This window comes from Mustela erminea, chromosome 13, assembly GCF_009829155.1.
Source record: "Mustela erminea isolate mMusErm1 chromosome 13, mMusErm1.Pri, whole genome shotgun sequence".
Taxonomy (NCBI): domain Eukaryota; kingdom Metazoa; phylum Chordata; class Mammalia; order Carnivora; family Mustelidae; genus Mustela; species Mustela erminea.
Genome location: NC_045626.1, coordinates 39520971 through 39533934, shown reverse-complemented (window position 1 = coordinate 39533934; position 12964 = coordinate 39520971). Strand labels below are relative to the sequence as shown.

General features: G+C 43.6%; 1 protein-coding gene across 2 annotated transcripts in view; it reads right to left on the bottom strand.

Moving 5' to 3' along the window:
- The window catches only part of GAREM1 (GRB2 associated regulator of MAPK1 subtype 1), a 198450-nt gene that overhangs the window by 38881 nt on the left and 146605 nt on the right, over window positions 1-12964 (bottom strand). For both annotated transcript variants that reach the window (XM_032309612.1, XM_032309613.1), the window contains exon 3: window positions 550-680. In XM_032309612.1, the coding sequence (XP_032165503.1) occupies window positions 550-680 (131 nt within the window). The remainder of the gene's footprint in view (window positions 1-549; window positions 681-12964) is intronic.

Genomic DNA, 12964 nt, shown 5'->3' with positions numbered 1-12964 from the left:
AAATACCTACGAGGCCACACTCTACACATCCATCTTCCCTGTGTGTACCGACAGAGACAGTCTGAAAAGGATGGAATGAATATGAGTGGACGTCGGGGAGTACTCTGGAACCTTCTCTCTTTTTCTTTAAGTGTTCGCTATTCGTCGTGTCATACGCCTTTTTGCTTGTTCCCATAAGTGAAGCATCCAGCCTCACAGAAGAGCCGGTCAAACAACCATTACATGTTAGAGAATAAAGTCCAAATTAAAAGAGAAAAGAAAGAAAAGAAAAGAAAAGAAACGAAAAGAAAAGAAAAGTAAAGAAAAGATCTTTTGATCTGCCTTGACAGTTGTTCAAGCCAGAGATCATGTTATCATTGTAACCTGTTGGAGAATCAGGTCAGCTAGAGCTCATGCGGTTCTTAAAAAGATCTGTTTTGGCCATTGACACGAATCCATGAGGAGGATGGAACTCTCCTACGAGGCACAGAGGGGAACACACTGTGCACGTAATGACCTGAAAGTTAAATTATTTCAGTGAGGATAAATATTTGGTTCTTCGAGAACTACCTTCACGTTGAATGTTATTTCCTCCATGACGTACACACGTTCAGGAAACGCTTTAGCCACCTCCTCCACACTGTTGAAATATTGCACTGGCTCCTTTATATCTCGGTCTTGTTCCAGCAGCTTGAATTGCCCTAAAACACACGATAAACGGAAGAGATGTGAGATGTTTACGCTAGACAGCTGTCACCGTGGCGACAGCATCCCCCCTTTCCTTTGCTCCCACTCTTCTTTGTCAAAGACTCCTGAACATTATCATTGGGGGAAAAAGTTACCATGGCAGAAGGTTTTCTTCAACGAGAATATGTATCGAAGAATCAGCTTACAGATGGAAAAACAATTAGGAACGGTTTCTTTTTCGTTTTTTGTTCACACCAAGAGTTTGTTACCCCATGACCAAAATCAAACGGAATGGATGCCTGTCTGTACTTGGGTCTCAAAGCGAAAACCTACTCTGTTACAAATGATGGCTCATTTTGTTTTTCGCAGGAAGCACCTTGGCATTTAGCTGTAATTAACACCCACACAGGTGATCTTCTGAAATGAAGGCCGAGTGGCCTGGGGGAGCTCACTGTTTAAAAAATGAGTATTTAAAACTCTTACAGGTAGGATAAAATAGTACAGTGGACCTTTGGGCTCTCACAGAATTGATAGCCTTGGTTTCAACAATATGCGGGCAACGCCGAAAGCTCGTGAGCGGCTGTAATGTGGGGTGTTGCTCTGCACAAGCACAAAAACCCTGAGCAGAGCGATGCTGGGCCACGGGGTGAGCCTCCTTCTGATGAGTGAGGCTGGCCACGAGCCAGGTGGCATCTGGAACCACATGTGGCTTCCTTCTTTCCTTTTTATTGTTCTGTGGGAAGTTCATGAGAGAAGAATATACCATCACAGTATCCATAATTTGGGGGATTTGTGAAGACCTTTGAACATATTCCTAAAAATTTCAAGCATCTATGGCTGTTTATATACTTTCAATATTGATGACACTTCTGCTCCGTTCTAGAGGAATTGTTCACAGCTTAGGATAAAAGACCGTATGTACTCAAGCCAAAGACAGTGTTTCTTGGTAGTCATTTTCTGAAGGCTGCTTACAATCTAACACTTGAGAAACTTGAAAAGGAATTAAAAGCTATAATGAGGCCAATCTCTCAGCATGCGTCTATGGGGCATTGGGCGGAAATAAACTTTCATTCATATTCTCAGGACTTTTTTTCACCATCTGTTAGGTGGAGGCATTATCCTAGATGCTGGAGAGAAGTCAATAAATAGGCCAGATAAAAATCTCTATCCTTCTGAATCTTACATTGTAGCAGGAGACAATAGTAAATAGGATAAATGACTAGGGTATGTAATAGGTCGGGGGTGAGAAATGTGGTTAATAGGGCTGGGCAAGGGGGACAGAGGGCAGGGTGGCCAGAGGTGGTATGGCTGAGAAGGTGAGCTGTGACACCACTGGGAGGTGTGTTCTATGAATTCGAATCATAGCCCAAAATCTAGGCAAAGAGCTGCAGGTGGATGGGTGGGTGGCTGCCTGCTTGGCACACTACCAGTATGGCTAGAGTGGGCTGAGTACAAGGGAAGAGGGAAGAGAAATAAAGTCTGAAAAATAACAGGTGTTCAGATTACGTACAGCTTTGAAGACTTGTAGCTCTATCTGAGTGGGATGGAGAGCTGCCGGGGCGGGGGGGGGGGGGGGTGGGGTATGCACGAGGAAGTGATCTAACCAACGTTAGAGAAGGACCACTCTGGCTGCTGTTTTGAGAACACACTGTGCAGGTACAAGGTGTAGAGGCAGAGAGCAGTGAGGCGGTCCTGCAATCGTCCAGCTGTGAGATGGCAGGGGGCTGGAAAAGGTGAGAATTTGGCCTGAGCAGCTGAAGGAAGCAGGTTTGGAAGGGTGGGGGTAGGATCCGGAGTTCAGTCTGAGACATCTGCTAGGCAGGCAAACAGAGATATCCCCAAAGCTCGTAGAGGAACATAAACGTGTGGAGCTCAGAGAGAAGTCTGGCTGAGAGAGCCTAGGAGTCATCATGGATGATCTTCAAAGCCACGGCGCCTGGTGATGATGGGCATGGGCTTAAGTGCAGACAGAGAAGAGGTCTAAGGCTTGAGTCCCAGGAGACTAAGAAGGACTGGCCAGGGGAGTGAGAGGCAAATCCAGAAGGGGTGCATTCTAGAAGCCAGCGATTTGAGCACTTCAAGGAGCGAGAGAGATGAGGCCTAACAACTGTCAGGTTTAGCAACTTCACTTAAGCAGTGGAATGGTTGAGGTCAAGCCTGACTGAGCTGGATTTAACGGAGGCTGAGAAGGGAGAAGTGGGAGTAACAGGAATGGACAGCAGGGGACGTTTAGGGCGTTTACCTGTGAAGGGGACAAGAGACATGGCATGGTAGCTGACGGGAGCACGTGGGACTGGATCTTTAATGTGGTGGATGCTTATGGGAATGACCGAGGGAGGGACAAGACTATGAGGATGGAATTCTCCGGAGCATGTCCCGGGATAGGCAGAGGGCACACGGGAGTGGAAGGGCTGGCCCTCAGCAGGAGGTCACCTGTGAGAGCTCAGTGGGAGTGGTGGAAGCTCCCTAGAAGAAAGGCATCTGTTGAGAATAAGATGGAGCGATGAGCTATGGGAGGCTGAGAAAAGAGAAGACCACAGAAAAGTCCACTGAGAGTGAAGGACACATCATGACTGCCGGACAGCCCTAAGTTCTCACCTGAGGTTTACAGTCATGAATTAGAAGCGAAACCCAACAGTAGAATTGTATGTTTTCCTCCGGCCAATGGGCAACGCAGAGGGGCTGGCACAGAGCGGACAGAGATTTGGGTCCAGCCAGGACTGTAAAACTGCCAAGTGAGGACGAGACGCGGAGGAAGGGCAGAGGAGCCCGGATGTATGCAAGAGAGAACAGAATCACTGTCTGTGGCACCTGCGCTGGACACAACCTCTTGGGAGGGAGGAATGAGGGTGGAAACTAATGGAATCAATGGATAGTGGGTTCTGATGGGGCAGGATTTCTGGAGGGAGGGAGCTCAAGAGCCAGGCAGAGGAGTGGTCAGAGGGACAGGCGTGCACTTTGAGACAATGGAAGCATGTCGTGGTCGGTGATGACACAGTCTAGGGGGCAACCATGGGAGGTAAAGGTTGAGGTGATGAGAAGCTGAAGGATCTAAGAGGCCAGGGGTTTTATTTATTTATTTTTTTAAGAGATTTATTTATTTATTTATTTATTTATTTATTTATTTATTTGACAGAGAGAGAGAGATCACAAGTAGGCAGAGAGGCAAGCAGAGAGAGAAAGAGGAGGAAGCAGGCTCCCTGCTGAGCAGAGAGCCCGATGCGGGGCTCCATCCCAGGACCCTGATATCATGACCTGAGCCGAAGGCAGCGGCTCAACCCACTGAACCACCCAGGCGCCCCGAGGCCAGGGGTTTTCAAAGGATCATATACATATGCACTGAACTCCCCAAGAATGAGGGGAGAAGGAATGGTGGAGAGAGAGGCAGTGAGCCAGGAGTGAGGATTATGGAGCAACGACGGAGGGACCTACACGCGGTAGATGACAGGACCAAGAGCGGGATGGCGGGTGAGAGTCTGAGGACAGGAGATGAAAGCTCAGAGCTTCTAGGGAGGGGAGAGGTCGAATGGTCAAGGGTGCAATGAAGAACCCAGCTCCTCAACTTTGGGGCAAAAAATGGAGCTGCCACCAGAGAGGGCTTCAGGGAAGTGGTGTTTTCAAGGCATACCCAGGTCAGGGTTCAACAAGATGAAAGTAATGTCAGAGAACACCTTAAGGACATAGGGATTTCGCTGGTGATAGACTCCAAAGGGAGAGTTTTCAGGAGTTACGGGGCGGGCGATGAGGACAATGTAGTGAACATACCTAGATACGACAGGTCATATACCTTTAGAGATAGGGAGGAGTATGAATAATTTATTTTTAAAAGATTTTATTTATTATTGGACAGAGAGAGAGATCACAAGGAGGCAGAGAGGCAGGCAGAGAGAGAGAGGAGGAAGCAGGCTCCCCGCTGAGCAGAGAGCCCGATGCAGGGCTCGATCCCAGAACCTTGGGATCATGACCTGAGCCGAAGGCAGAGGCTTAACCCACTGAGCCACCCAGGCGCCCCAGGAGGAGTATGAATAAAACATTCGAAAATATAGTATAAAATGTTAGATTATACCCTGTTCACAAAAAACAACAACAGAATTCTTAAAAATTTTAAGAAATTATAGCAATTATCTGTACCACTTTAACAGATTCTGCCATGAGAACAAATCAAACTTTCATATGTCTCTATTCTACTCAGTCCTTGTACAAATTCGTAATAATTATGGCGAATCTCCAGTTTCATCTCCATTCCTCTCTACATTTTCCGACATCCCCCCAACATGACTACACTTACTTAGAATGCTTGCATCCCATTTCATAAGGGATTTAACTATTTTTCTGTTCTTACACAATGAGTCTGAGTTAGGGTAAGACTGACGTAAGTGCCAACTCGGCCACTGACACATGGTTAATCCGTCTGAGCTTTGTTTCCTCACCCACAACATGGGGACACTTCAAAGGGCTTCCACGAGGATCAACAGCGAGGATTTTCAGTATTTAGCACAACTAACCATCTAGCAACCCTCAGCTTCCTTTCCTGTTCTCAAGATGCACACGATTTTCTTTCCCCTTTTTTGGCTTGCTTTTGTGAGATAAAGTTTCTAGTGCTGGATTACTAAAGCCAAGGGCGCCACACAATTCTTTGTGTTGAACATGCCAGGCTATCCCGCTTTCCAAAATACCTAAACCAATTTGTATTTCTACCATGTGCATCTTAGTTGGGCCACAGTCTTGCCAGAAGCGAGTATTCCATTTTTTTTCTTAAAGATGTATTTATTTATTTGAGAGAGAGAGAGAGAGAGAACACACAAGTGAGTGCGTGGAGGCGCAAAGGGAGAGGGAGAGAGAGACTCTGGCGTCTCCTCTCTGAGCTAGGTGCCTGATGCAGGGCCTGACTTCATGCCCTGAGGTGAAAGCAAGAGTCAGATGCTTAATGACTGTGCCACCCAGGTGCCCCCTGCAGTGAGTACGCTTTAAGTTAGATAATTCACTGGGTACTAAAAAAGCATCTCTTGCCTGTAATCTGCATCTCTTTGAAGATCAGCAACGTTCAACAGTTGGATTTTTCTCCTGCAAATGGCTGTATAAACATATAATAAATACATCTGATGTCATCTAAATTTCTTTTAACCTCCAGAGACATATGTCTAGGAGTCTATTGGATATTTATACTTGCGAGTCTCATCAGCCCCAAATTCAACATGTCTCAATGCAGAAAAGCATAATACCTCACATACAATAGGCCCTTAATAAATGTCCACCGAACAAAAGACAGAAAATTGCTCTGGTCCCAGGACTTGCAAACAATGAACCAACACGTAAGTAACTGCAGGTTTTCAAAATTATAAATAAAAGTGAGCTGCCTGACTATATACAAGGTTTGCCTGTTTCTGAGTATTAGCTGAATGTTTTCATTCATCAGAGGAAGAAAGGAATGGTGTGCTATGGTTTACTTAAAAATCATTATCTGAATTGTGCACAGAGCCTTAAGTAACACTTTTTAGGGACCAGAAGAATAGATGAGATTAAATAAGCAGTTGAAGTTATCTTCCAGGATGAAGCAGACAGTATTTGAGCACTGGAATGTGATCCTCAGGAACACAAAAGTAGTTTTCCGTGAGAATTCAAACTTAGAGGTCCACTTGGTTAGAATGTCCAGAACCACCTGACAGAGACACCAATTTTTGCCCAACATTTCCAGTTTCTGTACTAATCTGTACTTTCTGTTAGAAGACTCAAAAAAGAAATTGCTGGTTTGGAACCCGAACATAATCAAACATCATTAAACCAGGTATAATTTATGAAAACCTACCAATGATATCATCTGTCCAGAGGTATGAAATACGTTGCTTTAAATTTGTGATCAGTATTTTAGAAAAATTTTCTAATTTTTCTAAATAAGGGGGAAATAGGACAGGGGGAATCTGCATGTATGTCCAATAGTCATTACGTGGTGTGCAGATGTTCGATCTCTGAGCTGATACCACTTGAAAGCACACAAGCCTGTACTCAATTCCACCCCGTCCCTTCAGAAATGCATTCATAGAGCAACCGTGTGCCACTGCAGTCACTTTCCTGTATCACAGAAGACATGACCCTTTAGAATCAGTGCCGCTTCACCAACATCCAGCATGAGCCACATATGCAATCATGTATTTTCTAGCAGCTACATAAAAAAGGTAAGAGGTGAAATTAATTTCAATGTTTTACTTAAACCAATACATCTAAATAAGAGAACTGTTAATGAGATATTTTACCTTCTGTTTTTACATTAAGTCTTTATTATTATTATTATTATTACTTCTTACATTAAGTCTTGAAAATCCTGTGTCTGTGTTACACGGCGGCACACCTCCCCTCACACCAGCCGTGTTACAAGAACTCAGCAGCCCCATGCGGCCAGTTGTTGCCGTGTTAGACAGTGTGGGTCCAGAACATCTCTGCATTCCCTTAAAACTGTGATCACAGATACTGTTCAAGTCCCCTCTCGGGTGACAGTCCTTTTGGGGAAAAAAGGTATCTCCTGAAAAAACACGATGCTTCCTCTCATGAAATAAGAGCTTTAGGACTCTCATCCTTTGTTTTCCTCGCCCTGTTTGTCACGATTGCTGATAATCTGATTTGTATAATAGAGCCTGGGACTCCTGATGTAACTGTCCCTTTAACACCATTTTTCTCCTCTGCCAATTTGGGGACTTGACATTTAAGCAATTCTTTAGTTCGTTTTCTATTGTGTTTGTGACCTTAACCTAGCAGTAGCCTCAAATATATTTGGGATTATGGACCAAATGAATAATCATCTTTGGTATGGTTGTCATGTCAGTGTTCAGCTAAATAATTTTTTAAAAAAGATTTTATTTATTTACATCAGAGAGAGAGAGAGAGAGCAGAAAGAGGGGCAGAGGGAGAGACTCTCAAGCAGACTCCCACTGAGTGCAGAGCCCCACTCACGGCTCAATCTCACGACCCTGAGCCGAAACCAAGAGTTGGATGATCAAGGGACTGAGCCGCCCAAGGTACCCCTCAGCTGAATAAATTCTAAACTTCTAGTCTCATTGGTGCAAATTTGCCACCTATGCTGAACAGGGAGACCTTAGGAGCACTTATAAGAAAATATTCTAAGACCGATGAACACACACAGATGCAAGAAAAAGAAAAAGAAAGGAACAACTATGACCAAATGTTTTAACGTTTGAACATACTGTACCTCAGAAAAATAGATTCCTTTCATTCATTGTTTTAATTGTTCATTGGACAGCCAACAGTCAGCTAACATCCCTTTCCTCTTTTCCCTACAATTCCTCCGGACTACCCTGGAAGATTTTGGTTTATATGTTTCTTTGTGTACATGTATTATTACTTTAGACACCGTCCTAGCCATATGTTTAACGATATTTTACATTTCTTATATCCCACAAATGCCTTCAAAATATAAATATATCAAAGATTTTTTTTCCCAAGATTTTAGTTTTAAGTCATCTCTACCCCCAATGTAGGGCTCAAACTTACAACCCAAAGATCAAGAGTCACATGTTCCACCACTTGAGCAAGCCAGGCACCCCCTAAATACACCAACTATCTTAATGTAACTCTCTTAATGTTCTCAACAATGGGTCATGGCATATATGTGACTTTCTACAGCATGGGGTTGGCAACCTTGTTCTGTAAATATTTTAGGTTTCATGCGCTAAATGGTTTCAGTTGCAACTACCCCTCTGGTGACCTCTCCTGAAACCGGCCACAGACAATCTGGAATCAAAACTGGACAGCTGTGTCCCAACCAAACTTCACGTACAAAAACAGACAGCAGGTCAGATCTGGACCTCAGGCCCCACACTTTGCTGACCTCTGTCCCACTGGAAGGACTGCAAAGTATGGATCAGGGTAGTGGCACGAGGACAGGACATCAGACTGACAATGACCAGTCCCTTATATCCCAATGGGTGTTAATAAAATAAAGATTTTATTAAAATAAAGATTTCATTTATTTATTTGACAGAGACAGCAGAGAGGGAATGTAAGCAGAGGTAATGGGAGAGGGGGAAGCAGGCTTCCTGCTGAGCAGGGAGCTCGATATGGGGCTCAATCCTAGGACCCTGGGATCATGACCTGAGCCGAAGGCAGACTCTTAATGACCGAGCCACCTAGGCGCCCCTATCCCAACACTCTTAAATAGTTACACTGACATCTCTTGGAAGATGCCTTGCGAGGTACCATCCTAAGCTGACCCATGTTATATTAGGATGGCAGTTTTTCCTTTCAATAGGAGCCTATAATGAAAAAGTGTAAGCTGCAGAAGTAGATTGTACTGGAATAGTCCAAACCACCACCAAACACGCGTGGCTGCATTCTCTCACTGTATTAAGACCAGTTTTCTATGAATTTTTACTTAGCTTCTTTTCTTTTACAAAAGAAATATGACGCTCGCAGATGAGTCAACTTTAAGTACTCTGGGAAAGATGCTGAGCTCTTGTGTTACTATACTCCCTGGAACTGCTATGGCCCGTCAGAGGCCAAGCCTGGAGACAATCTAAAGGGTTGAAGAGCCAGTTCCCTGCCAAAATGTGAAATCGATTAACAGAGCACATATTCCCACAACCCCCCCCCTCCATGAAGGAACTAATTTTTTAACGGACCGTTTCATGAATAACAGAGTCTTTGTGCCACCAAATAAAAACATTTGGAGATCATCGAACATCTGTTCTGAGATGTTACTGTCAAAGCCTGGTCTTAGAGAGGGAGGAAACTGCATTGTTTTTCAACAGCTTTGATGATTTCAGGAAATGTCTCCATTTTGAGAACCGTTCTGTCTCCAGAACCCAGAAACTCACAGGAACTAACTCAACACCAATGACATGCCCATCAATTACAGCTTACCTAAATTTACAGTAATATTTAAAAAGCAAAGATCGGTACTAGCCACCATTTTCGCGATCCGTTTCTAAAACTATACTGCATAGTTATATGTTGACAAGAAGTAACTGTCATCCAGAAAATATCCATTTCTATGGTGTGTTCTTCAAAATAATCAGTGATTGGCCTCAAAAGGGATGAGATGTGAGGCACAGCTAAGAGGCCCCTCCCAGAGGCACCTACGTTTCAGGCACCTGTAGGATGCTATGAGGCTACAACACCTTCTCCTTTACTTGGAGGGACAAGGTCCGCTGTAGGAAATGAAAATGGAAACACAGTAATTAAGAAGAGAGAAATAATGCTGAGATGTGTAGAAATAACAGAGAAAGTCAGAGGTGGCTGTATTCAGGTCTGTCATGTTTGTTACTAGCTGGGACGTTAGGGCCAATGATCAGTGGGAAATAAGTTCCATGACCCTGCTGAAGATGGGGCTCCCTGTGAGTCGTGCTTCCTGGGTCCCCCTTATTGCTAACGAGCACGGCCTGCGATAAGTCTTCTTCTATATCTCAAGTGTTACTATTCACCGCCCCTTCAGTGCCGTGGTCAACTTTATGTGTGTAAATCAAATGAAATGGAATGAGAGCTGAGGCCTCTCTAATACCCATCTGTGGGCCCATAACTCAAGAGAACAACAACACGCTACTGGCATTTCCCTCTTTCTGGGAGCAGAAAAACACTGCATAAATCGGGGCAAAATGATAAAAGAGAAAACAAAACAAAAGCAACAAAAATGGCACCAGAACACCAAAGCAACCTTAGAATAGCTAAAAATGAGCAGAAATGGTTAAGAGAAAGGAAACCTGGAATGCTGAAATGCCAGGACCATGTCTGTTATTCGGTGTGGCACCCCAGCACTGCCCCACACGAGGCATACAGTAGGTGCTTATTAAATAGTGCATGAATGAAGGCATACATTCTTCTTCTACCCCTTTCAGAACCAGGCCACCAACATTACCTTAAAAGCTTTCAGATCCACTGTGCAAATGAAATATATTCTAAATGGTTCAAATAACAGGGCTTTAAAACCAGTGGGCTATTTCCAAATATAAAGAAACGAGCACTTCTTTTTTTATGATAAAAAAAATAAATGAACCAGTTGCCATTTTTCAGGAAGCAAATAAATCTGGGCAGGAATCTGCACTTATGGTCAACCTTAACAGTACATCTACTCTTGAATTTCTGGCTATACCTATGCATGCAGGCTGGGCTGGAGGATCCAGAGGGCTGAAATGTAGAAGTAGAATCGCCAGGTAAAAGATAAATACTTCTGGGGTGCCTGGGTGGCTCAGTGGGTTAAAGCCTCTGCCTTCGCTCAGGTCATGATCTCAGGGTCCTGGGATCAAGCCCCACATCGGGCTCTCTGCTTAGTGGGAAGCCTGCTTCCCTCCTCTCTCTGCCGAATAAATAAATAAATTCTTTAAAAAAAAAAAAAAGATAAACACTTTTTTTTTTTTTTAAAGATTTTATTTATTTATTCAACAGGGAGAGATCACAAGTAGGCAGACAGGCAGACAGGCAGGCAGAGAGAGAGAGAGAGGAAAGCAGGCTCCCTGCTGAGCAGAGAGCCTGATGCAGAACTCGATCCCAAGACCCTGAGATCATGACCTGAGCCGAAGGGAGCGGCTTAACCCACTGAGCCACCCAGGTGTCCTAAACACTTCTTTTTATTATGAGCAACCAATATCATGCCCTTTAAAAACTTTATGCGAATGATCACTTCCACCAACAATGGAGGAAAACTCATTTACCTAAACCCTTCACCAAAACTGCTGGTGTTCATGAACAACTTCACTTCCCCTTTCTGGAGTAAGGGGAAGAGTTTTAAAGATTACTTAATATAAACAATTGCCAAAAAATTCACAGAGTGCCAGAGGGTAGCGGGTGGAAAGGGAGTCTCCTCCCCAATATTATCCTCAGATCTCTTCTTAGAGGCAGGGCTATTGTTCTCTAGTCCATCCATCCATCCAGAGGAAGTACCTGATTCAATCTCCACATGCACAGTGCCACTCATTGCAAAACTACCGTAGCATTCAGTCCAGTTATTTCATATACTAAAAAATGGTATTTTATTGGAATTTTAATTGCATTTTTCTTATAAAGGTGGATCTCATTTTTATGATAAGTAATTTATATTTCATGTTTTGTAAATTTTTCTGTTTTTCTCTTATTACCAATTTTTGAAATTTCCCTTAATCTTGAGCATCATTAAAAAAAAAAACCCATAAACTCAAACTACTACAACACAGTATATCCTATTCTAAAATCCAATTCCTACATGGTTCCTAGTTAGTTCCTAAAATTATGATGATTTAGGGAGATGGCTGTAGAAACGAACTGAGGGAGAAGGAAAGAACAAACATCAACCCACAGGCTCAACATGTAAATACAGAAAATAGGAATTAAAGCCAAAGAACAGAAAGAAATCATTAGCCAAAATACGGTGAGTTTTTCCATAAATTATCTGTGCGTATTTTTATTTATTTTTCCTCCTAAGATTATACAACACAAAGTATTCAGACCATTAGTTCAACTCTGAAACTCCATCCCTGAACTTAAGTAGATCTGGATTCAAAATGGCATCATTCTACTTCATACCATGCAAATGGTTTCCCTGTTTTTTTGAAAATGGGAAAACTGCATTTTTCATTGTATCTAATTGGCCAGTTGCTTCTTCAGAATTACCAGAAATTTTCTGGGGCACTATTATTATAAATATGATGGAACCCCTAAATGTCTTAAATTTGAATGTGGCTGCTGACGAGTTAATGTGGAAATCTTGGGGTCATCTTCATCTTTCTTCTCCTACACTCATTCTCCCCTAACTCACCCTTTGGACCCTTGCAATCACTCTGCCCTCAGCCCTCCCTGCCACTCTCCTGGCTTCGATCCTCATCACTTCCTACTGGTATCACAGCTTTAGGTGTCAAGCCCATTCTCATTTCCGCCCGTCCAGGACCACTTTGCTCATCTTAAAACACAACCTGAATGGATTTCATCTGACTCAAGTGTTCAGTGCTAATAAGTAAGCGTATAACAGCCCTTCAATTTCTAGCCCCAATCACGCTCTTCTGCCTTCGTTGTTAAGTCTCTCCATAAACTCACTCCACTTGGTTTCTGCAAGGGTTTCCCCCACCACCTGTGCAATCAATACTCATTCTCTCCCTCTCTGCTTTTGTTCAAGCTTCCTTCTCGGTCTCTGCAAAAGTATGGGTCCTTTCAGTGCCATTCTAAGTTCCGGGCATGACCATCTTCCCCCTTTATTCTACTTCTTCTCCTACCCTCTCATCTCTCCTGGGCAAACCCCTCTATCATCCTGGCTCCAAGGACCACCTAAAGACTGACAACACAAACCTTCCCTCCAGCCAGACCACCCGAATTCCACATCAATGCT